Raw genomic sequence first — 27,418 nt, 5'->3', positions numbered from 1 at the left:
TTTGTTGACAGTTATTCACGTACAGTCCCCTCAACGCAATACTGCCACATTTCGGAATCTGGCCTCTAATAGAGGCGGCCGTGAAAGGAGACTTTACTGGGCTGAACGAACTGACATTGTGTTAACACTTCGGTATTTGATAGTAAAGTCGTATTTCGTTCCATTCCGTTGACGTCCATTGTGAATCGGTTTTCATTCAGCCTATTTATGGACTATATGTTAGGTTCTAATCGGCGCATTTTGTCAATTATGGAAAATTACGTGATTAATCTACATATCAGTAAAACGTAGAATGCAGGAATTATGTTTGTTTACATGTCAGAAAGCACCCATTACTTCACATCACGACACCGTCACGTCAAGGTGCATTCTCGAGTACCTCCCGGTGAAAAATGGCTCTGAACACTATGGGACTTACATCGGAGGTCATCAGTCCCCTAGAACTTAGACCTACTTAAACTTAACTAACCTAAGGACATCACACACAATCATGCCCGAGGCAGGATTCGAACCTGCGCGTGGTTCCAGACTGAAGCACCTAGAACCGCTCGGCCACCCCGGCCGGCTCCCGGTGAAAGTGAGGTTATGAAGTTACAGTCCTTGATACAAAAAGTCAGACAATAGTATCGGAGCTGAGGAACGAACAATGTCGAAATTTAATAACATACAAAGAAAATATAATAACTCATGTTCTTGATCGATTTTGTGTGGTAAGGTGCTGAGATGGCTTCTAACATCAAACAACGTTTCAGAAGTTGACATTTATTTGCTAGCGAAAATATATAAATACAAACACATCAAACAATATTTATAAGGGAATTACACAGCAATTTTACATTACCCACTATGTTTTCTTTATTATGTAACAAATAACTTAATAAACTATATTTTTCTCCTTCATTAGAGCTGATACGAGGTGTGGCTATAAAAAAACCGGACTAGTACTGGTGAAACAATAAAACGAATGCAATAAGGCTGAAAGTCGCGTGGCCTGTCACGTGACTCTCGCTCCGCCTACTGCTCGAGTTTCATCTGCCTCCTGCACTCAGTCTGCCCGTGGCGTCTGTTTTAAGTAGTTGACGTTTTGTCTGTGCGTCGGAAAATGTTGAGTGTACAGAAAGAACAGCGTGTTAACACCAAATTTTGTTTCAAACTAGGAAAATCTGCAAGTGAAACGTTTGTAATGTTACAACAAGTGTACGGCGATGATTGTTTATCGCGAACACAAGTGTTTGAGTGGTTTAAACGATTTAAAGATGGCCGCGAAGACACCAGTGATGACACTCGCACTGGCAGACCATTGTCAGCAAAAACTGATGCAAACATTGAAAAAATCGGTAAACTTGTTCGACTAGATCGCCGTTTAACAATCAGAGCAGTGTCTGAGTTAACAGGAGTTGACAAGGAAAGTGTCGAACAAGTGTACCGATTTTTTCAATGTTTGCATCAGTTTTTGCTGACAATGGTCTGCCAGTGCGAGTGTCATCACTGGTGTCTTCGCGGCCATCTTTAAATCGCTTAAACCACTCAAACACTTGTGTTCGCGATAAACAATCATCGCCGTACACTTGTTGTAACATTACAAACGTTTCACTTGCAGATTTTCCTAGTTTGAAACAAAATTTGATGTTAACACACTGTTCTTTCTGTACACTCAACATTTTCCGACGCACAGACAAAACGTCAACTATTTAAAACAAACGCCACGGGCAGACTGAGTGCAGGAGGCAGATGAAACTCGAGCAGTAGGCGGAGCGAGAGTCACGTGACAGGCCACGTGACTTTCACCCTTATTGCATGCGTTTTATTGTTTCACCAGTACTAGTCCGGTTTTTTTCTAGCCACACCTCATATGTTCATTTAAATGTTAGTTAAGAATGACTACTTCATAAACTCACTTTCTTATTTACTTACAGTATGTACATCAGCCCTGTTCACTTATTGTAAAACCTAAACAATTTTTCGCTTTCAGGCATCTGATCTCGCTTGTAAAAAAACACAGAATGGTAATAAGTATCTAATTCCTCATAAAATATAGCCATGAAAAAAGAGCAAAATAACAAATATGGATTAGATACTACAAGACCCCAAAAATTCACTACTACAACATGAGAACAGTGCGGCGAAAATAGGTTACTTTCCCATGTTGCCAGACGACAACGGCGTCAAATCTTTACCCCTAAGAAACATTGACGTTATGTGACGTGACGATCCGTTGACAGCCTAGGCCCTAGGTGAATACCAACATTTTAAATGCAGTGCAGAATGTAAATACCGGTACATGAAACTGAACCATACACTTTTTTGAATATTATTTATTATTCCATGAACCGGTTTTCGAACCTTTTCAGGTTCATCTTCAGATGGTTTTCTGGATGTTACATCATAATTTATAGCATAATGCTGGTCTTGGGTCTGTGACAGTATCGTAACGATTATTGTTTATTTTGCATCCATATCGACAGGTAAACAATAATGATTATTGTTTATTTTAAATCCATGTCGACAGGTAAACAATAATCATGGCGATATATTAAAGACTGTTGCATCTTATTGTCACAGAGCATTATGCTATAAATAATGATGTAGCATCCAGAAAACCATCTGATGATGAACCTGAAAAGGTTTGAAAACCGGTTCATGGAATTATAAATAATATTCAGAAAAGTGAGTGGTTGCAGCTTTATGTATTCACATTCAATTAACATTCACGGGTTCTAAAATATCCGTAATGGATAAGCTTATTTAATTGTATAATGTTTTTACGTAACGCGATGTGAGGACAGTGTGAAATGGCCGCAGCACATTGTACAAAGTCGATATTAATTTATCGAAAATCAAGCTTGGCAGTTGGCAGTGAACATCACCAAAGGACCAAAATGTCATGTTTGTTTTGATGCGCGGAATGCGGCGTGTTGAACAATAACTTGCGATTTTTCTGTGTGTGTGTGTGTGTTGTTTTCGATATCGTTCGTTGACGATTTTAATTGTGATTTGTTTGTGGTAATATGTTATGAACGGTGTTAACTTACCACACATCTAAAATGATTTGTGATGAATCGGAAAACCAGTTAGCAAGAAAGCAACATATTCGCTATTTGCTTCGCCATCTCGATATTCTGCCTTCACGGTTAGCATATCATGATGCTGCTAGACTGACAATTTTGTTTTTTGCACTCTCCGGATTGGACGTTTTAAACGCACTAGATGAATTGAGTGAGGAAAAAAAGAAACACATAATAAACTGGATTTACAGCCTTCAGGTCGTACCGCAAGAGACAGGTAATGATGTCTTAAGTAAAGCTTTAGGGCATGTAACCTTAGAGTAAGCCCAGTAAACTTTAGAGTGAATTAATCATGTAAATAATTAAAATCATTCTTTCGACAGACGACAAAGAAAGCTGGAAGCGATGCGGTTTTCAGGGTTCGTCTACACTAAACTTTTCGCGCGACAGCAGCGATTGCTCAGGGCCATACGTGTGTGGACATTTAGCAATGACATATACAGGTCTTGCAGCACTTATTATTCTTGGTGACAATTTGTCTCAAGTGAATAAGAAAGCAATTATTGCTGGTATAAAGGCTTTGCAACAAGAGGATGGTAGGTATGTACTGCCCATGTTACCCCTGATGACTGATCCTTGTTGATTCAGGATTAAGTTTATGATTAAAAGTGTTTCATGTTACCAGCTTTTGCGCAACACTTTCCGGCAGTGAAAGTGACATGAGGTTTGTCTATTGTGCTGCCTGCATCTCTTACATGCTAAATGATTGGTCTGGAATGGATGTAGAAAAAACTATCTCATACATCTTAGATAGTATGGTAAGTGAGATACTTAATTTGGGAGTATCCTAATTTTATGCAGGAAATGTCATTGGCAAATTTTTGAGTTTCAAGGACTTGAAAACACAGATGACTGATTTCAAATGTGTATCTACATCTGTTATAGTCATATGATGGTGCAATTGGCCAAGGGCCTGATCTTGAAAGCCATGGAGGAACTACATTTTGTGCTGTTGCTGCCTTGGCTCTGATGGGTGAGCTTGATAGAAAAATTAGTCCCATTCAGGTATTTCATGTGTCTTTTTATTGTCAGAAAATACCTTTCTTTTCCCAGTTTTCTTTGTATCACATAGCTACTCAGTCTCTGCAAATGAACTGTCATGAAACAATAGAACAAAATAGGCTTACATGTAATTTTGTGGTCAGTTGAAACTACACATTGACTGACGTAAGTGTTGTGGCATGTGACATAATACTTTTGCAAATAGAAGTATAACAGAACATTGCCAATATTTTTTCTGTCTATATTTTTTGGACAGTCAGTTGCAATGAGAGACTGAACCTTAGCATAGTCCAAAGTACAGATTAGCTTGAAAGGTGATAATTTGGTAGTGAGTGGTTAGAGCCATTGAATGTGAATACAAAATCTCAGTAGGTTGTCGTACTGATATATAAAATTGTGCGAGGTCTAGGTTAGATTGCAAGGTGACAGTTTGAAAGTTGATATATGCATATTATTTTTATTTAACAGTTGCCTTATGATTTCATATACTGATGCAGAATGTTTTTAGCACAGACGTGTGCAATAGATAATGTGTGTTGTCCACACGTTTACACCTATATGAGGTTCATAGTCAACAATAACCCAGTTCGAAAACAGAAGTGACACTAACAAATATTATACTAAAAGGAGAACTGACCTATACTATCCTTCACTCAGCTTTAGTGTGCAACTGAAACATGTGAGGAACTTGGTCATAAAATAATTGACTACCCATCCAGTGATGTAAAGGATCTTATAATTCCTAAAATTAACTTCAAATGCAAACTGAAATCATAGAGAGAGAGAGAGAGATAAGTAATTGATCACAATTTTGATCCATGGAACAAATAACTTATTATAACTAGAAACTTTCATGGATGTTTTCTAGTTAAAAGGCATGAAGCCACAGTTACACATTTAATAACAATTTAGTAAATATTATAATTACAGTACAACCATCATTGTAGACAAAATACTAAACAACAGCCTAAGCAGAGAGATACACATACATCATAGAAAGGAGAAAATTAGTCACAATGTAATTATTAAATTGTTAATATATTGACATCCATCATCAAGTTAATAACTCTTCTTGATTTCTTCATTTATGTGACCATATTGTCAGTAGTTGCTTTACAATTCATGAGGATATTTTTGTTCCATCATTACAGCTACAAGAAAATGTGTATTTTCTCACCAGATGGATTTCACTTTATTGAAGTAAAGCATCATCAGTGCATCAGTGGTCTGCAATTAAAGGTATTTTGATCTAATAAACAAGTCAAATTGTAAATATCTTTAATTATAGGCCACTGATGATGCTTTACTTCATTAAAGAAAATGCATCTGTTGAGAAAACCATGCATTTTCTTGTAGTTTTAATGACCGTATAAAAATACCCTCAAGAACTGTACTTGAAGTTTTCGAAAAATGGCACATGACAGATTACAATCACAAACATTAAAGCATCAGTATCACCCAATTTCATTACCACCATCTTAAAACATTGTACAAAAACTATTTCACTTGCAAACCTGTGGCTCCTGCATTTGTATAGTTGTTAGTATATAGAACGAGATGCCTCATATCTCCCCCCCCCCCCCTTCCACCCTCGTATTTTCACTCAGACCAGTAACAAAAGCATGAATTATTGCTAGGAGCACAAGAAGCAGATTTTTTTGTCAAAAAACTGAATAAATTTTCCAAATTTTTTGACTACAGGAAAGTTAGCAAACATAAATTTTGTTGCCAAAACTTGATTTTCCAGTCTTTCCAACCTCATAAAGGGGTTAAAAACAAAATCTTCTATCCCACTGTTTTCAGGGTGTAATCATCACTCCCCAATTCCACCCTGAGAATTAGACTGGTCTGTTTCAGTATTTCCATGTGCATCTCTTTCTACTTTGAACACGCATCTGCTGTCAATAGCTCTTTTATTTGCTGGACGTGCTACATAAATCCAAGTTCCATTGGTTGGCAGAGTGTGCAGTTCTTCCTTCATTGCTTTTGTTTATAACTTTATCAGTTCTTTGAATTTAATTGAGCCCATTCAAAAACAATGTACCCTCCATTTCTAGTTCACCTACTGACAGTAGACTATTTAATAACCCTGGCACTACAAGAACACCTTTTACATTTATTTAAAATTTCTTTCCACGAATGGTAATTTTAACACCAACTCCTCAAACCTTTCTGGCAAAGAAAAATGTATGTCTTGACAACACTAATTCTTATTAGATTTTCCATTCCCTTGACATTCATCAAAGGAACAGATTCATGAACTAAATGCTCCATTGTCCCTGAGTCTGGAAATTGCTCCACTGTGTCATATGTAAGACTTCCAGCAACAGCAGAGAATAAAAGAATTGTCTTCACTTCCTCGTGCTCAAAAGTTTGAGGTGATGAATTCCACAAGTTATAAGCAGTTTCCTTGTTCAAGGAGTACTCCAAGTGCCGGCCGGAGTGGCCGAGCGGTTCTAGGCGCTACAGTCTGGAACCGCGAGACCGCTACAGTCACAGGTTCGAATCCTGCCTCGGGCCTGGATGTGTGTGATGTCCTTAGGTTAGTTTGGTTTAAGTAGTTCTAAGTGACTGATGACCTCAGAAGTTAAGTCCCATAGTGCTCAGAGCCAATACTCCAAGTGACAGTCTGTAACTCATTTCAATGTATGTGAATCACACTTTCTTTTGTTTTTGTGAAGTACTCCCAGAAAAGCCTTCTGTGCGTGTTGTTCAGCCGTGTCCTGAGTCGATTCTCCAGCTCACATATGAGTTTCAGTCCTAAGTATCCAGTTGCTAAAATTTGAGCCATCAAAAAATGGCACTCCTTAGCTTCCTGTTTTTCTGTTGTTATTATGGATTATATATTGAATTGATGAGCTGGTTTTCCACTGTTGTTACTGTCGTACTGTAAAACCTAGCTCTATGCCCATAACCTGCTGTCATAATTATAAATTACTATGAATATTATCTAGTTAAAAGCTGAGAAGCAATATTTAGATAAATAGTAATAATTCACTAAATATTAGAAATACACACACTGCAGGCAGCATACTGAACAACAGCCAAAGCAGAAAGAGAGATGTCAAAGCAAAGAGAAAATTAGTCACTGTGTAGTTATTGAATTGTTTGTATTTTAATTTAAACTCAATTAACTGTGGTAATATCTTCAGACCAACAAATGAAAACTGTAGAATTACAGAAACCACCTTACACCACATAGCTTTTATCTTCTTATGTGCAATGACGTTCTATTGTCTGTATCAGAAATTTGTTACTTGCATCTTAGTTTTACATCTTTACTAGTGTAAGTGTGTAATTATTGAGCAGATAAATAAAATGGATGGTACAGAAGTGTAATAATTTATTCAGTAAAAGTAATTAATTCTGCAGGCAAACAAGAAAGATGTTAAACAGTCATGACTGCTTCATGCTATTAGCATTAAACACACATATGTGGCTGAAGGCTATTTTAATGCATGTGAACCTTCATTTAAATGTACAAGTTTTGTGGCTAGGATGGTGGCGATGATATAAATAGAGAGAGGAGGAGGAGGAGATTAGTGTTTAACGTCCCGTCGACAACGAGGTCATTAGAGACAGAGCGCAAGCTCGGGTGAGGGAAGGATGGGGAAGGAAATCGGCCGTGCCCTTTCAAAGGAACCATCCCGGCATTTGCCTGAAGCAATTTAGGGAAATCACGGAAAACCTAAATCAGGATGGCCGGAGACGGGATTGAACCGTCGTCCTCCCGAATGCGAGTCCAGTGTGCTAACCACTGCGCCACCTCGCTCGGTGATATAAATAGAGAACGACATTCTGTTAAAAATGCTATTCTGATAACAGCACATGAAATAGTGCTGGACTGAAGTGGATTTAAAGATGAAGGCCACTATTATGATGAATGTAGACAAGACAGTGGAATGGAAAAAGGAAGCAATAAAATACAAGATCTAATCAGGTGGTATACAGGAATAGAGAATGGAGGCACAAAGTTTTAAGAAGGGGAAAAAGGGGAAGGTATGAGGAGAAAGAGATCAAGAATCTTTACCATAGGAACTAAAGCAGAAAAGCAGAAATGTTCATAAGAAATTTGAAGAGAAGTTGACAACAATTAAAGTATGATAGATTGCTACTTACAGCATAAGAGGCATTGAGCAGCAGACTGGTACATTTAAATGTAGGCTAAACTGTCAGGCAGTGTCTTCCTTCAGGTGCAAAAGAACACTCAAACATGCACGGGTCTGGTTTAAGGCCCAAGCCACACAACTCACCACTTGGGGCACCATACTGAGAGGGGTGCCACAACTACAAGATTTGTACACAGGATGTACCACAATTAGTTGTGAAAACTGACATAGTTGAAGGTGTACGAGAGAAAAGGGAGAGAGGGGAGGGTGGTGCCAAATGATGAGTCATTTCTGTGGAAACTTGTTCTTGAACCAGACCACTACATGCACTTTTCACACCCACATGACCAGTGTTGTGTGCAGATGCTCAGGAAGAAAGAACTAAGGAATATATACATAAAATAGCAGAGTGTTAGGATGGACAGAGAAATTTGCGTACCGATAAAGAAGATGGTCTGCATAGATAAAGAATTTGGAAGGAAACTGAGCAGCTACTCAATTATATTTCAGACCCAAAGGTATATGGACCCATCTGATTGAAGTTAGTGAACTATCTGAAGAGTTACAAGAAACCTGGAATTGATGGACTAATTGGTGAAGTGTTATGGAAAAAGAGGAAGCATTCTTCATAAAGAAATCCTTAAATTCATGAAACTGATATAGAAACTGGGAAGAACCCCAGAAGACTGGTCTTTTAGGTGTGATTCAACCAGTTCATAAGAAAATAGGCCAGGATTGCAGTCCTAAATACTGAGAAATTACCCTCGAATTTAGCCTATAAAGGTTTGTCAGGTATTAGGTTGTTGCATAAGATTGTAGTGTTTTTGTTTCGCATGTTGATATTCTAGTTGCGATGAGTTTATGTATCAATTGTCAATTTTTATCTGCAATTCATTGCTGCTATGTGAGTTTACGTGTTGTCATTTTGAGATAGTGACTGGAGCTGTAGAAAATGGAGTGCCAAGTGAAGGAACTGAAACATTTTTGACATATTCGTGTGTTTGAGTTCAATAGAGGAGCCACAGCAGCAGAGGCAGCCAGAAATATTTGCGCCATGAATGGGGATAATGTCATTGGATGGAGCATGGCAAAGAAATGGTTTTCTCATTTTGAGGAGGATCATTTTGACATTAGTGACTCTTTACATTTGGGAATACCTTCGGGTTTTGATGAAGATTATTTAAATGTATTAATCCACAATGATGCATATCATCATACTTGAGAACTGGTGAATGCAATGAATTGTGATCTTTCTACCATTGTGCAACATTTCCTTGCAATGGAGAAGGTTCAAAAAATGGGTGTGGGCATGCTCTAAGGCAAAATCACAAATATCAGGGGGTGGCCATGTGTGTAGCTTTGTTTGCTCATCATCAATTATCTCGTGAACAATGCCAACCATTTCTATCCTGTACCCTTACTGGTCATGAAAAGTGGTGTCTTAATGCTTACATAAGGAAAAAAAGGAAGGGTTCAGCCCAAACAAAGAAGCAACTCCCCATACGAAAACCTACATGCATCCATAAGAGATAATGTTATCCATCTGGTGGAATGGCGACAGTGTGGCGTACTACTGATTGCTTTCCCAAGGTGTAACCATCACTGCTGACAATTATTGTCAACAATGAGACATCTTGCAGATTCAGTCCTAGAACAGCTACCAGGAAGATGGTCTGAAGTGATGCTGTTCCATGATAATGCCCACCTGCATAATGCAAGACTGACAAAAAAAGTACTATACAGTGGTTAGGTTGGAAAGCCATTTTGCACCCACCTTATTCTCCTGACCTTGCATCCTCAGACTTTCACTTTCTCCACTCTCTGCAAAGTAACCTTCAAGGAACTTCCTTTACAGATGCGGAATCGAAAAATTACCACAGCATTGCCAGGTTGTTGTAAATAGTGAAGGAGAATATATTATCAATGACTTAAGTCTCAGTTATGTGTATCTGTTGTGTTTATTTAACTTATGAAGAAATGCTACAAACTTATGCACCAACCCAATACACTCTACAGTAAGCTAACTCAAAATGTGAGTGAGATTTTGGGATAATACCTGTGTGTTCGAAATGACCAACAACATACCACATATTTTTCCTGTTGCAAATACATAAAAGTCATATAAAGATAACGTTGAGCTTAATAACCTATACATAGACTTCAAGCTGGCATCCTAAATATACCTCGCTTGCTCAGGCAATCCTGACTGATTCCAAGGCTCCAGTGTGAGTGGATGGAGAACTAAGTACTTGATTCAGCATCAGTATGGGAGTAAGATAAGGGGATGCCATTTTTGTAATGCTTTTCAGCCTGAATCTGCAAGCAGTTACTCAGAAACTCTGACTAGCACAAGAGGCAGTTCATTAAAGAGCTGAAGGAAACCACACAACCCTGAGGCTTTGCTATCAATGAAATCAAGTCCAAGTACATGATGTTTACCAGGAACTTAAATGACAATCTGAAGAAAATATCAGCAGCAGGGTCCAATTCGGGGCATACGCAGAACTCTGAATATCTGGGATATAATATTAATAGGAAAAATTCCATGTCAGCTGAAATAAAATTGCAAATCTTAAACAGTAATAAATGGTTTCAAGGTTTAAGGAATTACTAGCCTCCAGGGTGTTAAAGACAGACAGATTAAATGGCAAATATACTTGGTCGTGATCATGCCAGTCATGACCTACACATGTAAAACATGGATATTAGTTAATATTGATGAACAGCAGCTCAAAGTATTTAAATACAGGGTGTTGCAAAAGGGGTGCAGTTCAGGGTAATAGTCGATGCAGTTCAGGGTAATAGTCACAGTGGTACTTGGAGATCTAGAACAAATGCTCAGTTGGACCATCTTATACAAGGAGCTGAGATAAAATCAATAAAAAGTAGGAATGTAGTCTAGCTTTGCCACATTCTTTGGATGGAATGTGAAAGAATGAAAATATATGCCCAAACTCTTTGTCTTTAAATATGTCTGCTTGTGTCTGTATATGTGTGGATGGATATGTGTGAGTGTGCGAGTGTATACCCGTCCTTTTTTCCCCCTAAGGTAAGTCTTTCCGCTCCCGGGATTGGAATGACTCCTTACCCTCTCCCTTAAAACCCACATCCTTTCGTCTTTCCCTCTCCTTCCCTCTTTCCTGATGAGGCAACAGTTTGTTGCGAAAGCTTGAATTTTGTGTGTATGTTTGTGTTTGTCTGTGTGTCTATCGACGTGCCAGCGCTTTCGTTTGGTAAGTCACATCATCTCTGTTTTATATATATATATATATATATATATATATATATATATATATATATATATATATATATATATATATATATATATAGGGAAACATTCCACATGGGAAAAATATATCTAAAAACAAAGATGATGTGACTTACCGAACGAAAGCGCTGGCAGGTCGATAGACACACAAACAAACACAAACACACACACAAAATTCAAGCTTTCGCAACAAAGTGTTGCCTCATCAGGAAAGAGGGAAGGAGAGGGAAATACGAAAGGATAGGGTTTTAGGGGAGAGGGTAAGGAGTCATTCCAATCCCGGGAGCGGAAAGACTTACCTTAGGGGGAAAAAGGACGGGTATACACTCGCACACACACACATATCCATCCACACATATACAGACACAAGCAGACATCTGCTTGTGAGATGTCTGCTTGTGTCTGTATATGTGTGGATGGATATGTGTGGATGGATATGTGTGTGTGTGCGCGAGTGTATACCCGTCCTTTTTTCCCCCTAAGGTAAGTCTTTCCGCTCCCGGGATTGGAATGACTCCTTACCCTCTCCCCTAAAACCCTATCCTTTTGTCTTTCCCTCTCCTTCCCTCTTTCCTGATGAGGCAACAGTTTGTTGCGAAAGCTTGAATTTTGTGTGTGTGTTTGTGTTTGTTTTTGTGTCTATCGACCTGCCAGCGCTTTCGTTCGGTATATATATATATATGAAGACCAATTGGAAAGAGAAAGAGAGGAAGAGCGTGAAAGCAGTGGATTTGTTGTATATAAGAGGAAATTAAAACTTGGGCATAGAAGATAGTGGAGAACTGCTGTGGTGGGGGCAGAATGGAGGAAAGTTATTGAAGAGGCTGAGATTACACAGGGATGTAATGCCATGACAAGAAGAAGGAAAAGAAGGCAAAGAAGAAGGAGGAGGTATACAGTTACAAGAACAACCTTTGACCACAAAATATTTGAAATATTTGTTCTGAAGCACAATGAGGTTCATTGCCTGTATCCCATGTTCAGATGCAGAAAGTTTCCAATTGCATCTTGATTTTACATGCGGTATAAATGTGTAATAGTTGATATAGTAGTAGTAATTAATTCTGTAAATGAATAAAAAGGATATCAATCTGTCAGCACTGCTTCATACTATCAGCAATACCACACTTAGATAAACACATACATGACTGGAGGCTGTTTTTATACATGTCTACCTTCATTTACAAAATTTGAGGCTATATGACAAAGGTTAAAATTAAGTGATAATAGTATTCTGTTTAAGAAGAAAGATTATGGAACTCACAATTGGTTGATGTAATAAAATGCAGTCATTGTATTGCTAGGCTGCTCAAGGAATTAAAGTCTATGTTCGTGTTTTCATCAATATCTTTTTAGTAGAATAACTGCACATTTAATGATGACAAACAAACAACTTACATTTTATTTATTACAAACCAAGTTTAGGCTTGTTGGACTATCATCAAGTAACGAGGAGCCTGTTGTTACCTGATGATAGTCAAGTAAGATGATAATCAGACATATAGTGGTAGAAAAAATATAAATTGTATGATTTCCGCCTTTAAAAAATAATAAATAAAGTCTTCGTATGCTCGTCTTACATCTACTTTACTTCCATTGCATTCCACAGCCTTATCACTGGGTCATTTGTACAAATGAATACCGTATTTACTCGAATCTAAGCCACACCTGAAAAATGAGACTCGAAATAAAGGAAAAAAAAATTTCCCGAATCTAAGCCGCACTTGAAATTTGAGACTCGAAATTCAAGGGGAGAGAAAAGTTTTAGACCACACCTCCAAATCGAAACAAAGTTGGTCCATTGTAACATGAGACACAATTTAGGTCGACTGGATGAAGGTACAGCTACAGTAATTTGGTTCGAGTCGTAAGATTAACAGTTAAGCTTTACCAAGTAGCCATTGCTATGTGTCAGGCGCTCCGTCCTTATTTGTACAGGTACCCTTCCTTTTTCACGTGCTTCGTCTGGTTTGAATCGATTGCTTATTTTGCTTTGACCTGATATGTGCTGTTCTCTTTGTTATAGGTGTTTACGTCACTCTAAGCTGAAACTGCATTACTGTACTGTGTCATGCATTGTTTGTCGCATTCTGTTAATGAATGTTTACAACCTGTTGCCGCTCGCGGCATGGCTTGCTTTTGTGCGTGCTACCACCGCTTAAAAAAAAAAAAAATTCTCTGTTTGAAAATCTTTGCAGGCGCCTCTTTAGTACATTACATTCTGCACACAAATTAGAGTCATCTTAGATTTAAAAATCTAGTCAGTTGCCGTGCTTCATTTCTGACTGTATCATTATTCAGCATAAGAATAATACGAATATAAACATGACATGATATGTATATTCTTCCGCGTTTGCTGTTGTCTCAATCTAGTTTCGTAGTTTATTAGGCAGGTAGGATTTAAATGAGATAGCAGCAAACATGAAAGAATACATGGCATAATGTTTACATTCTTCTACCTTTTCTTTTAATTTATTTACTGACGCAGAGGTTTTGGCGCCAGTATTTATCTTTGTGCCTGCAAAGCATGTCTGTGTAGCGATACATATATTCAACAGTAGAAATTAGTTGTGGCGGCACCTACCAGCATTTTTCAGAACTTCCGCTTACTTTGCACTCAATTCCAAGCTGCAGGCAGTTTTTTGCATTACAAAAACCAGGAAAAAAGTGCAGCTTAGATTCGAGTAAATACGGTACTTTATAATTTTGGCTTCTTTTAACTTTGTGAGCTTTGTTTGCTTAATAACCTTCGCACTAACACCAGGACATGGTATGATATATGAGCCACAGGTGTTTCTGAGTTCACAAAATGATCAAATCTCTTGTAAATCTACAGATCTCTCCAAAACAGTAGCATCTCGGTATCTGGGATTACAGGAGTACACCACAATTCCCCCTTGGAAGGTAACATTCTTGAGTAATGACAATGAAATGAAATAGTAAAGGGACCTTGTTTGTAAATAATAAGAAGTTGAGCACTGTAACAGGGAAGCCAACAGATTTTTGACAATTGTGACCACCTACATGTTGCGTATCATCATAATTTATTTTTTGATTTTACTAGATGAAAGCAAAAACATGATAGTTTCTACACAAACATACTTAACATAAATGCTAATCATGAGTTAATGCAACTAAATGCAGTTTATTGTAGACTAATATTTTTGTCCTAAACATTATGACATAACTACAATTGATTGTGTTTCATTTCTTACATCTAATTGTCAATTATGTGTGTTCAGGAATATTGAACTCACATGTTCTCTCATAGAGTTTGGTGTGATTATAACCTTGAGGCTCATCTGAACCACTGTGAGAATTGGTTAGAGATTATTAGTCTCCACAAAAATCCTTTGAATGACTATTGAAATACAGACACCATATTATCTGCACAGGTGTAATACAGTTGGGATACAAAGTTACCCTCGAGGTTGCCCACTAATGACTGTTGTGCCTCACCATAATAATCCACCTCATCAATATGTAGCTCAGGCTGAGATGAGTTTATCACACACACACACACACACACACACACACACACACACACACACACACACACACACACAAGCAAAAACATTATAACCACTCACTTAATTGCCAATTGGTCCACCTTTGGAATGTATTGCATCAATTCTGCATGGCATGGATTTGACAAGTCCTTGCCAGGTGTGTGGTACAGACGTCTACAGACAGATCACACAATTTCCGTAAGTTATGGGCTGATACGCTGTAATCATAATTGTCAGTGCCATTGGTTGAACACCTGCTGTGGAGTGTCGTGTGCAACAATGTGTGCTGAACAGAGTACTCTGAAATGCTTGTGGTTACACCACCATTGTATTTCGTTGTCATACCTGCCACTGACTGTCACCCATCCTGCTTTACAGATTGTACAAGCCTTGGACCTCTACATTCTATGATGTGATGTGTGGATATCTGACACCTTCTCACCTACTCCTGGCTTCACAGTCCTTCAGCCACTCTCCATAGATGCTCATGATAGTAGCACACGAATTGCCAACCAGCTTTGCTGATTCTTAGATGCATGTACCAGGTGCTAGGCCATAAATGTGCCCTTCATTCAAGTCAGTTATGTCAGTGGATTCCACTATTTGCGGCTAATGATTTCCCATTTGTCTCTGTGTTGGTCATTTACTTTCCTGACTTTGTATATGCCCAACAGCATTCAGCCTCTCAGGGGGCAGTGGTTATAATGTTTTGGCTCATCAGTGTATATCCAGATAATGTGATGTCTGTATTTCCCTAGTCATTTGTAGGGCTTCCTTGTATCCTGAAACCAACTCTCCAGTGGTTCAAATGGTCTGCAGGGCTGTAACTCAGTCCTCTTGAACATTGATGAGTAGAGATTACATTAGAAGTAAATGGATATGATTAATTTTAACAATGATTTTTTAATACAATGAAATCAGAAGGGTGTTTTCACTGGTTTTCTTCTTTTTATATCCAGGAGGGTTTCTAGGAAATTGTAGGAACACTGATTCAGTGAAATACACCGAATTGAGTCCACTGATAGGGACACTACCTCCCACAAAGAGCTTACATCATAGAAGTTATTACTTATACACACTGCGCCAGTCTGTAAGGGCTAGACTACACAGGGAATGTGTAACAAAGCAACTCATGGACAAGGAATATCATATTCACCTCCTCTGTGCTGTGTTAGTTGCCATTGTAGTGGAGTAGAAATAAAGTGGATACTAAAGCACAGTTGTTTTGTATCTTTGCTGTCTTATTTTCCCACAACTGTTTGAAAGTAGCAAATAAAAGTAACTGCAGTGACACAAACTCAAGACAACCATCACAAGTGTCAGTACGTACTCGTGAAAGCATACTACTAATTAATTGCCTCCAGGCAAACAGCTGAGCGTGCAGGTAGTAGTGGTGATTAGCTAACAACTCCCACAGGCAAGCAGGTGCATGTGTCCCAATTTAGTTAGACTTGAGTCGCTGCTGAAAAATAAATGTGGAATTAACAGCCAAAAACATAGGATGTGGTCCAAAACCATCTGTCCTTTCTAGGCTAGTTACCATTAACAGTAGCTGCAGCTACAGAGCAGATGCCAGATGAGGTGGTGATATAGTAGCAGCTATATTTCTCAACATCTGCTGTATAGATTCACTCAGCATTGTTTTTCTGTATCACAGCCACCTGTCCCATAATGGTTCTTCATGCTAGCTTTTTACCTCAGGGCCGATGAGACAGTTTGTTGGACTCCTCGGTGTCAGCTTGAGATGGTAGACATTGCTGACAGTGTAAGCAATCATCAGAAAGGCTGTACTTATGCTGAACCCCAAAGGCAGTGAGGTGCATACAGCCCAGTCCTCATCTGGATGTGTGGTGTATGCTGCCAGTCACTGCTTTAACCCAGGGCGCTAGCTTGCAAACTCTAGATCAACCCCCCCAGGGGGCTCACGGTCCTATCATGAGTATGTGCGTGCCGAGCATGGGGCCCCGAGCTATTTCAGCCTTCCTTCTTTCTGGGGCTGCATTTTCTTTCCCCTCCTTTCCTGTCCTTTCTCCATCCCCTCCGCCCTCTCCTCTCCCTCTCTTGGTGTCCTTGTTTATGTTGGCCACGCTATCATCCTGGCTATGTTGGCTTTGCAATTTGGTATTGTTGAGTAATTACCTCATTCTTTCAGCATCCTCTGGCCTCCCTCTGGGGTTTGACCTCCATTACTAAATTTCTATTCCGTAGTGTGAGCCATTCGGGGAAGAGCACCTTACCTAGTGTCTCCAGTGTGTGCACTCCTACTAGTTCCTTCCATCTTTTCCTCCACATCGTCTGAAGCTAGGGTACATAGCCAGCATGGTAGCCAGCCCGTGTGGTGGGGTCGCTATGTACCCTTTTGGTTTGTTTATAAATAAATAAATCTTCCGCTACCAGTTACAATTTTTCTTTATTTTACACACAAAAAAACACACTTGAAAATGGGAATTATTTCTCAAAACGTGTCGTGCGAAAAGTAAAATAAAGAAAAATTGTGACTGGTAGCGGAATTATTTTACACACAAAAGAACACACTTGAAAATGAGAATTATTTTTCAAAAGTGTCGTGCGAAAAGTAAAATAAAGAAAAATCGTGACTGGTAGCGGAAGATTTATTTATTTATAAACAAACTTATTGTCTCTACAGTCACAGGCTTTCAAAAACCATTTATAATGGATCAAATCAGGTGTACCCTTTTGGGTGAGCATCCTGAAAACACAAGGATCACACTTCTGATACCTGAGCTGTGACCTTCTCATGTAAGCCTAGGAGTGGTTGCTCATCTTCCTGGAGCATTGTAACTTCCGGCAATGGCCGCCGTGCCAGATGGCCCTTGCTGGGGCTGGGTGGCGCCCTTGGGGAGAGCCCCTGATTGGAGTGGGTGGTATCAGGGCGGATGCTATGCACATGAAACACATAAGAGTCCAGAACTCTGGCCATTCTTGTATGGCCGTCTCTTTGAATGGAACTGATTCTTTTAGTGCTGCTTCTTCTGCCCCTTCAGCCTTTCCTTCCCTGGCTGCCCTCTGGGAGGAGGGTCAGGCTCGGCTAGGGGCCAAACCTTTCCCCCGCTATCTGGTTTGTACCAGGACTGATGGGGATATTTTCACCAATACCAAACCTTTATTTTTTGTGGAACACCTTGAAGACAAGTTTGGCGAAGTGGACTCTCTGAGCAAGATGCAGTCGAGTTCATTGTTGATCAAAAATGCTTCAGCTGCCCAGTCTGCGGCACTTCGTGCCTGTGGCCATCCTGGCACAATTCCTGTGTCCCATTACCCCCCACGAGTCTTTGAATGTGGTTCAAGGTGTAATTTTTCACAGGAACCTCATCCTTCAAACTGATGAAGAACTTAGGGACAATCTAGGACGGCGGGGTGTTCACTTTGTTGAGCGTGTTCAGAAGGGCCCGAAGGACAGTCGCATTGATACTGGCGCCTTTATCCTGGCCCTAGAAGGGGAGACCCTCCCTGAGATTATGGTTTATCGGCTTATAAGAAGGAAAAGAAGATACAGGAGTATAAGTCCCTTGGTCGTCTAACCTACACTGTGGCTCATAAGAAGTATGCACTTCTTCATCCTGCGTCAATGACGTCTAGCTGTGCTTTAGTTACAACTTCACCCCTTCCTCCCCCTTCCTTACCCCAGTCCCGAACTCCTCTCCTACCCCCCTCCTCTGCAGTTCCCACACCCTCCCCTCCGGGTGCCGCTCTCCTTCCCCAGCCGGAGAAGTGTCCCTCTTCTTTGGCGTCTGCCGGTGAAGGGCGCCCCTCCCAGAACCCCTCTTCCAGGCACCTTCCATGCCAAAGGTCTGCTGCCACAGTCTGTAGGCCCCCAGGTCGCCCACTCTCTTTGTTTTCCAGATCTTGCTGCAGCTGGCTCCCTTTTGCAGCACAGCCCTCCTCGATCTCAAACAGAAAAGAAGAAACATAAGTCTTGGGACAAGGAGCCTGTGGTGTTGTCAGAGGTCCCATCCCCACCTTCGCAACCTGACTCTGACCTGCTGTCCATGGATGTCACCTCCTCCTTGTCGGTGATGTATGGTGACCCGGAAGCATGACTGGCTTTAGCCTGTTCACCCCCCATTTGAATCATTGTTCTGTGGTTATCCAATGGAATTGTAAAGGATATTACCGTCAACTTCCGGAGTTGAAATCCCTTATTTCGTTTTACTCTGCAGCTTGTGTGGTTCTACAGGAATCACATTTTACTGATGATCACTCGCTGGCCCTCCATGGGTTCCATGCTTTCTGTCAAAATTGGGTCAGTCCCCGTGGGCCTCTGGTGGCTTTTGTACGTTGGTCCATACGGACGTCGCTAGCGCATGGATTCCTCGTCAGACTACATTGGAAGCGATTGCTGTTAGGGTCCACCTGGACTCTGGGGTCACAGTTTGCAATCTTTATCTCCCTCCAGACAGGACTCTTACACCTGCTGCCTTAACTGCCCTTTTCAGCAACTTCCTCCTCCCTTCCTCCTTCTCGGGGATTTTAAACTCATCATCCCTTGTGGGGAAGTGCATTTCCATCTAGTCGGGGTCTTCTCATAGACCAGTTTCTTGCAGACTACGACTTGTGCCTTCTTAATGACTGCTCCCCTACTCGTTTCAGTGCTGGTCATGGTATCTTTTCTGCCATTGATCTTTCTCTTTCTCCTCCCTCCCGCGAAATGCAGGAAGATCTGCAGCGGATAGGCACTTGGTGCAGGGAATGGCAACTGACCCTTAACATAGACAGATGTAATGTATTGCAAATACATAGAAAGAAGGATCCTTTATTGTATGATTATATGATAGTGGAACAAACACTGGTAGCAGTTACTTCTGTAAAATATCTGGGAGTATGCGTACGGAACGATTTGAAGTGGAATGATCATATAAAATTAATTGTTGGTAAGGCCAAGATTCATTGGGAGAGTCCTTAGAAAATGTAGTCCATCAACAGAGTAGGTGGCTTACGAAACACTTGTTCGACCTATACTTGAGTATTGCTCATCAGTGTGGGATCTGTACCAGGTCGGGTTGACAGAGGAGATAGAGAAGATCCAAAGACGAGCGGCGCGTTTCATCACAGGGTTATTTGGTAAGCATGATAGCGTTAAGGAGATGTTTATCAAACTCAAGTGGCAGACTCTGCAAGAGAGGCGCTCTGCATCGCAGTGTAGCTTGCTGTCCATGTTTCGAGAGGGTGCGTTTCTGGATGAGTTATTGAATATATTGCTTCCCCGTACTTATATCTCCCGAGGAGATCATGAATGTAAAATTAGAGAGATTCGAGCGTGCACAGAGTCTTTCCGGCAGTCGTTCTTCCCGCGAACCATACGCAACTGGAACAGGAAAGGGAGGTAATGACAGTGGCATGTAAAGTGCCCTCCGCCACACACCATTGGGTGGCTTGCAGAGTATAAACGTAGATGTATATGTAGATGTTGTGTACATAGTTCCGCGTGGTCAGCGCGTACACAACTTTCCCAATAGAGCGCGCCCCGCTAAGCACAACAGCGCAGGCGCAGCGCTCGCCCATCTCCGCACTATGAGATGGCGCTGTCTTGGAGACGGACCAAATTCTGCTTCCACCGATCCGCGTATTAATATGTAACACAGCCAATGAGATTGCTGCTAACGTAGAACCTTTTCTCCTCGCGGATCACACTCGCGCAGTGATACCTGAACGCGCGAGGTATTATAACGAGTGCACATACCTCCGATTAGTCATTCTGCATTTGTCTGCATCAGTCTGCATTAGTCTGTAGTCAAGTTTCAGTCTGTGCCTAATAAGATTATCATATTCCTGTACATAGCCATGAAGAGAAATGTATAGACACTTTGTCAAGTATCAGAGATATGTGAGAATAAGATTAACGCACCAAGACCAAAGGAACTTCAGAGTATCAATTGTAAATAGCATCCAGAATCAAGTTACGTCTATGATTTTTATTATTTTAATAAATGTGTGTGAAAATTAATCAAGTTCTGTTTAAAGTTGGTCACTGTCAATCTGCTACTCTAAGCATGCAAGTGGCATTTCTATCGTCTGACCTAACGGCAGAAGATAAACACATCACGATAAGACCACGAGACATATTGCTGACACTCGCCTACTTCGTTAGAGCGACAAGTCAAATAATCTGATGGTGTGTGTACCGAAGGTCTTACAGTACACACACCACAGTATACCACTTCCCATTTATTCTCTCGCTTCCTTCCGTCACCCTGACAGACAGGTTACCTCGTTGGTCTTTCCAATGCGCAGATTGGCCTGTATATACTGCACAGGTCATTTTCTCTCCCTCTTTGTCAGGTTGTATTGATGACGTCCTAGGCGACGTGTCTGATGCGATTGTTCGCACTGCTAGCCTTGCTATCCCACTCTCATCTGGACCATTTCGCCGCTGGCAAGTCCCGTGGTGGAGAACGGCCATTGCCATTGCCATCCGTGATTGCTGTTGAGCTTTGCAACATCTTACGAGGCACCCGTCCGCTGCCAATCTTGTTGTTGTTGTTGTTGTTGTGGTCTTCAGTCCTGAGACTGGTTTGATGCAGCTCTCCATGCTACTCAATCCTGTGCAAGCGTCTTCATCTCCCAGTACTTACTGCAACCTACATCCTTCTGAATCTGCTTACTGTATTCATCTCTTGGTATCCCTCTATGATTTTTACCCTCCACACTGCCCTCCAATGCTAAATTTGTGATCCACTGATGCGTCAGAACATGTCCTACCAACTGGTCCTTTCTTCTTGTCAAGTTGTGCCACAAATCCCTCTTCTCCCCAATTCTGTTCAATACCTCCTCATTAGTTATGTGACCTTTAAATGCCTCCGCGCCAAAGCCTTTTACTTAATCAAATGGAGCAAATGGGTATGCTGGGAATGCTTTGTTTCTTCCCTCGGTTCTACTGTCCCTATGTCACAGGTGTGGGCTACACTTCGCTCTCTCCAAGGTTGCCGTCAGCAGTCTACCCTCCCAGGCCTTGCCCTCCCTGATGGCCTTTGCACAGACCCGTTGATTCTCGTGGAACATCGTGCATCCCATTTTGCAGCAGCATCAGGATCAGCCTGTTGTCCGGCTGCTTTCCTTCACCAGAAACAGTGGGCCGAAGCTTCCGCCTTATGTTTTACCCCTTGTCAGTCAGAATATTACAACGAACCTTTTACTGAATGGGAACTTCTTTCCACACTTTCTTCTTCTCATGATACAGCCCCTGGCCCAGACTCCATTCATAACCAATTGCTTCAACATCTCGGTGCTCCATGATGACACCATCTTCTCTGGGTGCTTAACCGTATTTGGCTCCAGGATGACTTCCCTTCTCAATGGAGGGATAGCATCATGGTTCCTGTCCTTAAGGAACTCCCTGTTTGTCAAAAGCTATCGGCCAATTAGTCTGACAAATGTTGTTTACAAGATACTTCAATGGTTGGTAGCCCGTCGGCTCAGTTGGGTCATCAAATCTAAGGATCTATTGTCCCCTTACCAGTGTGGCTTCCGAGAGGGACAGTCTATGATCGATCATTTACTTCACTTGGAATCCGCAGTTCAGCAGGCTTTATCCCAGTGCCGCCATTTGGTTGCAGTATTTTTCGACCTTCGCAAGGGCTATGACATAGCTTGGCGCCATCATATCTTTCTTACACTTCATGAGTGGGGTCTTCGGAGCCCACTCCCGATTTTTATCCACCAGTTCCTGTTACATCAGTCATTCAGGGTTCAGGTTGGTACTGTTTCTAGTTCTCCACGAACCCAGGAGAATGGCGTCCCACAGGGATCCATATTGATTGTACTTCTTTTCCTCATTGCTGTAGATGGACTTGAGGCCTCTGTTGGTTCTTTAGTCACCCCTGCTCTGTATATGGATGATTTCTGCATTTGGGTTAGTTCCTCTTTGATGGCCTCTGCAAAGCGGCAGTTCCAGGGTACTTTACGGCGTGGCTCTGCATGGACCCTCTCACACCGGTTTTAGTTCTCACCTTTAAAATCATGGGTGGTCCACTTTTGTCGCCATACTATGGTCCACCCTGATCCAGAGCTCTACCTCGATGCACAACGATTACCTGTGGTCCTACAGTTTCATTTCCTGGGTCTTCTTTTTACAACAAGCTCATCTGACATGTTCCACATCCTGGAGGACCTCCTCACTACGGATCAATTGGAATGAAAGTAAATCTAATCTAATCTAATCTTGGGCTGCCTCATATCGGACTTTTGAAAATAGGATGTTTCCATACACTCACTGTCCCTTGCTTCCTTGTCCACACCTCTTGGGGTGTGGATCGTTCCACTCTTCTCTGCCTTTATCGGGCTTTAGTTCTGTCTCGCTTGGACTATGGTTGTCAAGTTTATGGTTCAGCTGTTCCTTCCACACTGCACCTCCTGGATCTGGTCCACCATTGTGGTATCCGTTCGGCCGCCGGTGCCTTCCCTACTAGCCCTGTTGATAGTCTCCTGGTTGAAGCTGGGATCCCATTCCCCCCCCCCCCCTTTCTGCTTGGCGCTCCCAGCTTCTGGTTTCTTATGAAATCGATGTCCGTTCCTCTCCCACTCACCCTTCCTATTCTATCCTGTTCCCAGACCAAGGTTGTCGCCCGCCTGATTCCCGCCCTCGGGCGCGTTTACCGGATGGGCTCCACCTTGCGTCTCTTCGCTGTGATTTTCAGCTTCCTTCTTTGTCCTGTCTCCCACATTCCCTCACCAACACCTCCCCTTGCTTAGTTCCTTGGCACTGGATTTGGATGGATCTCTGTCGAGGTCCGAAAGATTCCGTTCCCTCTATGGTGTTCTGTTGTTTTTTCTGCCGAATTTTATGGGATTTTTGGGATGCTGTTGTTTTTTGCACTGATGGCTCTAAATCTGCTGATCGTGTGAGATATGCCTTCATGTCCTCTGATGGCATGGAAAATCATCTCCTGCGAACTGCATGTGGGGTGTTTACTGTGGAATTGATGGCAATTTCTCAGACCCTTACCTTCATTAAACAGTCCCAACTCAATCGTGTTTTGTTATGTACGGACTCAGTGAGTGGCCTTCAGGCTATTGACTGGTGTTTTTCCTGCCATCCCTTGGTCTCAGCCATCCATGACCGTCTTGCTCATCTTCACCATGCTGCTTGTTCCATTGACTTCCTTTGGGTCCCTGGCCATGTGGGTATCCCAGGTAATGAGCCTGCTGATCGTTTGGCTGGGGGAGCAGTCACTTACCCCACTTCCTCTGTAACCCCTACTGCGACGGATTTACAGCTTCATATGAAATCCCACTTCTCACAATCATGGGCCAACTCTTGGGAGGCTGCCTCCCTGTCTAATAAACTTTGTGCGCTTAAGGTGACATCTGTCCCATGACGTTCTTCCTTCCGCCTCTCCTGAAAGGACTTGACCACCCTGTGTCGTCTCCACATCAGCCATACCAGGCTGACCCATGGTTTTCTTTTGCGTAATGAGCCACCCCCACTTTGTGGTTGTGGAGCCTTCCAGTCTGTAGCTCACATTTGTGGTTGTGGAGCCTTCCAGTCTGTAGCTCACATTTTGGTGGAATGCCCCCTTATTTTGGGTCTGCGTATTAAGTACAGACTTCCCCGCACTTTACCTTTAATATTGGCAGAAGATTCCCAGTGGGTTGAACTGGTTCTCAGTTTCCTCCGTGAAAGTGGTTTTTATTTTCAGTTCTAAGGTTTTTAATCTCCCTCTGGAGTTAGGGACAGAGCAGTGAGGGTTGAGGTGTCTCCCAATGTAAGCTGTGTTTGGAGATGCCTGACACCCCTCCCTGGCCAAGATCCTCTTTTCTCTCCCTTTTACTCTGTTTTTATCACTTTTTCAATTTGGTTAGTCTCTTTTTACAATGCACACCTTTACATTCTCGTGGTTGAACACTTTTGAATAGCACGTGGTCTTGCCTGTACTGTGTCATAGGTGGGATATTTCCTACCTCTAGCATAGCCTGTAGTTGCCCACTTGCTGACTTCCTTCCTTTTGTTTTCCCTCTAGACAACGACAGCACTTTTTTTTTTTTTTTTTTTACCATTATGACTCTTCTGAGATGTAAATTCGTCCAAATGGACCACCTGTGAAACAAGGGACTGATAACCTTGCTGTTTGGTCCCTCCAACCCCAATCAATCAACCAACCAGCCATCTAGATCAGCAGTTTGAGGCCATCTGTTACAAAGCTGTCACTGTGTGAGTTGTAGTGAGCTGCTCTGTCAAATGTGTTGTGTAACAGAATGTAATCTTTCATTCTCGATTTAATATTGCTGACACAACCCTGGTGGTTAATCATTTCACATAGATGCATAAGTTGATGGCCTGCCGGTGGCCTTTGGGTCACTTAACCCATGAATTAACAAGTCAGATCTCAGATGGCCTTTATGACATACTTGTGTTCCTGTATGAGATTGGTTCTATGTGTGGCTCAAGGAACAATATGGGAGAGGAGGAACAACAGTTGTGGTGAGTGTCCCATTGGGAACAGCTATTGCACCATAGAGAAGTCATAGTTCAACACCTGAAGCCGTCGCACAAATGCATACCTTGCAGAATTTCTAAGCTAAAGCTAATGAGTCTGCAAAGGATAGGTTGGGGAAGTATCACCAACAATTTGAAACACAGATATTGAAAGTCAGTAGTATCTGGCTAGAGTACCGATCACAGAAACATCTGTGGTGGCCGCTCTTTATTGATTAAAGTAACACAGCATGACAGGGAGAGACAACTTAAGTGGCACTCCTTCAGCACAGAGAGATGTACTCACTTAGCACTCAGTGTTTCTACTCAAGACCCAAGTTATTTTGTGTGAGCTTTGCACTAAAGACAATATGTGGCATTTGAAAGGTGAGATAGTGTTGTTTATTGATGATGTGAATGTTCATTGCTGCTGATCTTCCCAGAAACACGAGAGGTTGGGAAGAAAGAATTGAAAAGTTATTGGCTTACCTTGATCTCTTCATCTCTTGATCTCTCATCCTTAAATCTTCGATAGGAGGAGAAATTATCTTTGTCTTGGAACTGTGTGCATGCTATAGTCATATCATTACTTGCATAATATACTCTTTTCAATTATGTATTCAGTTTGTCATTGAAGTTAGTACTAAATGACCAATGAATATTACACTTTAGTTAGCTGATAAGTAAACTCTATGTAAAGTTTGGAGTGAGTATTTAATGAATTGCTAGTTTGTCCTGTTTTGTGAGAGATTGTGTAAATTTGCTGCTTTATTGCTGTCTTCACTTACAGTAATTTTTGGCCTCTAATTTCAGCGTTCAAGATTGAAGAAATGGCTGCTGATGCGTCAGGTGACAGGATTTCAGGGACGCCCAAATAAACCCGATGACACGTGTTATTCTTTCTGGGTTGGAGCTTCATTGAAGGTAACATTTATCAGTATTTTTTTAAATTTTTGTCTGAGCCTTCATGTCTGTGATGGTTTACTTTCTGTCTTGAAACTAAAATAAGTAATTCTTCGTAACTTAATCTCAATACTGTTCCATGTCTTCATATTTTCAGATACTTGGGGTTTTTAATATGATCTCATACAAGCCTAACCGATTCTACATACTTTCTACACAAGACAGAATTGTTGGCGGTTTTTCGAAATGGATTGACACAACTTCAGATCCAATGCACACTTACTTAGGTATGTCACAGAAATGCAAGAAGCATCTAAATAAAGCCATTGAAATCTTCTGTGTTCATACTTTGTGTGTGTGTGTGTGTGTGTGTGTGTGTGTGTGTGTGTGTGTGTGTGTGTGTGTGTGTGTGTCAAACTACTGAGATTTTTTAACATAATTGTTATTTTATGTGTAAAATCTTCTCCAAAATATGAGATCTGACAAAACAAAAATGAGACTGCTTGCTCTGTTAAGGAACTGCTTTGACTCCATTGGTGACACTGTAGTGTGTGGCAGTAGCTGGAGGAAGCGTTCTCTTCCACTCAACCTGTTAATGCTTGTGATCTTGTGGTTAATAGTGTGCATTGTAAAAGCAAAGTGAAGCTTTCAAGAACATACATTCCATTATTTTCTAACCACGTTTTGTCCATATACCAAAAAAAAAAATTGCCTGATGGAAGTACAGTGGAATTTATTTTACTTTGCTGTAGTAATAAAAGTAAGTTTTCCATCCTAGAACTATTATGTGCTTCTGCAGAACCATTATGCTTGGAAGTTTGGCATTAATGGAGAGAATGCTGCACCTCAACTGACTTCAGCTGCTAGCTAACAGCGGTTGGCCAGTGCCCAGCTGTTCATGCCGCATCACATGATGTGTCTGTGATCTATCACACATGTTGTTGCTCTTACTTTGGCAAGCATAAAATCATTTGTTGTTGTAATATGATTTTCCATGCGAAATATCTACAATAAACAGAGCGAACATAGTGCAATAACAACCATAATGTGGCAGTTGCTCATGCAGCATATGGTAGAACATTAAAGTATTTACAATCAATATTAGAATTTACCAGAAAATATGAAAATTT

General features: G+C 41.2%; 1 protein-coding gene across 1 annotated transcript in view; it reads left to right on the top strand.

The window, feature by feature from the left end:
• The first annotated feature begins 2,886 nt into the window (after nt 1-2,886).
• The window catches only part of LOC126198722 (geranylgeranyl transferase type-1 subunit beta), a 51,694-nt gene continuing 27,162 nt past the window's right edge, over nt 2,887-27,418 (top strand). The window contains exons 1-6 of the mRNA XM_049935241.1: nt 2,887-3,282; nt 3,389-3,605; nt 3,691-3,823; nt 3,951-4,070; nt 26,199-26,309; nt 26,446-26,575. Of these exons, the coding sequence (XP_049791198.1) occupies nt 3,045-3,282; nt 3,389-3,605; nt 3,691-3,823; nt 3,951-4,070; nt 26,199-26,309; nt 26,446-26,575 (949 nt within the window). The 5' untranslated portion in view covers nt 2,887-3,044. The remainder of the gene's footprint in view (nt 3,283-3,388; nt 3,606-3,690; nt 3,824-3,950; nt 4,071-26,198; nt 26,310-26,445; nt 26,576-27,418) is intronic.

Source organism: Schistocerca nitens, chromosome 8 (assembly GCF_023898315.1).
Source record: "Schistocerca nitens isolate TAMUIC-IGC-003100 chromosome 8, iqSchNite1.1, whole genome shotgun sequence".
Taxonomy (NCBI): domain Eukaryota; kingdom Metazoa; phylum Arthropoda; class Insecta; order Orthoptera; family Acrididae; genus Schistocerca; species Schistocerca nitens.
Note: the sequence above shows the minus strand (reverse complement) of the source record. Positions and strands in the feature narration are given on the sequence as shown.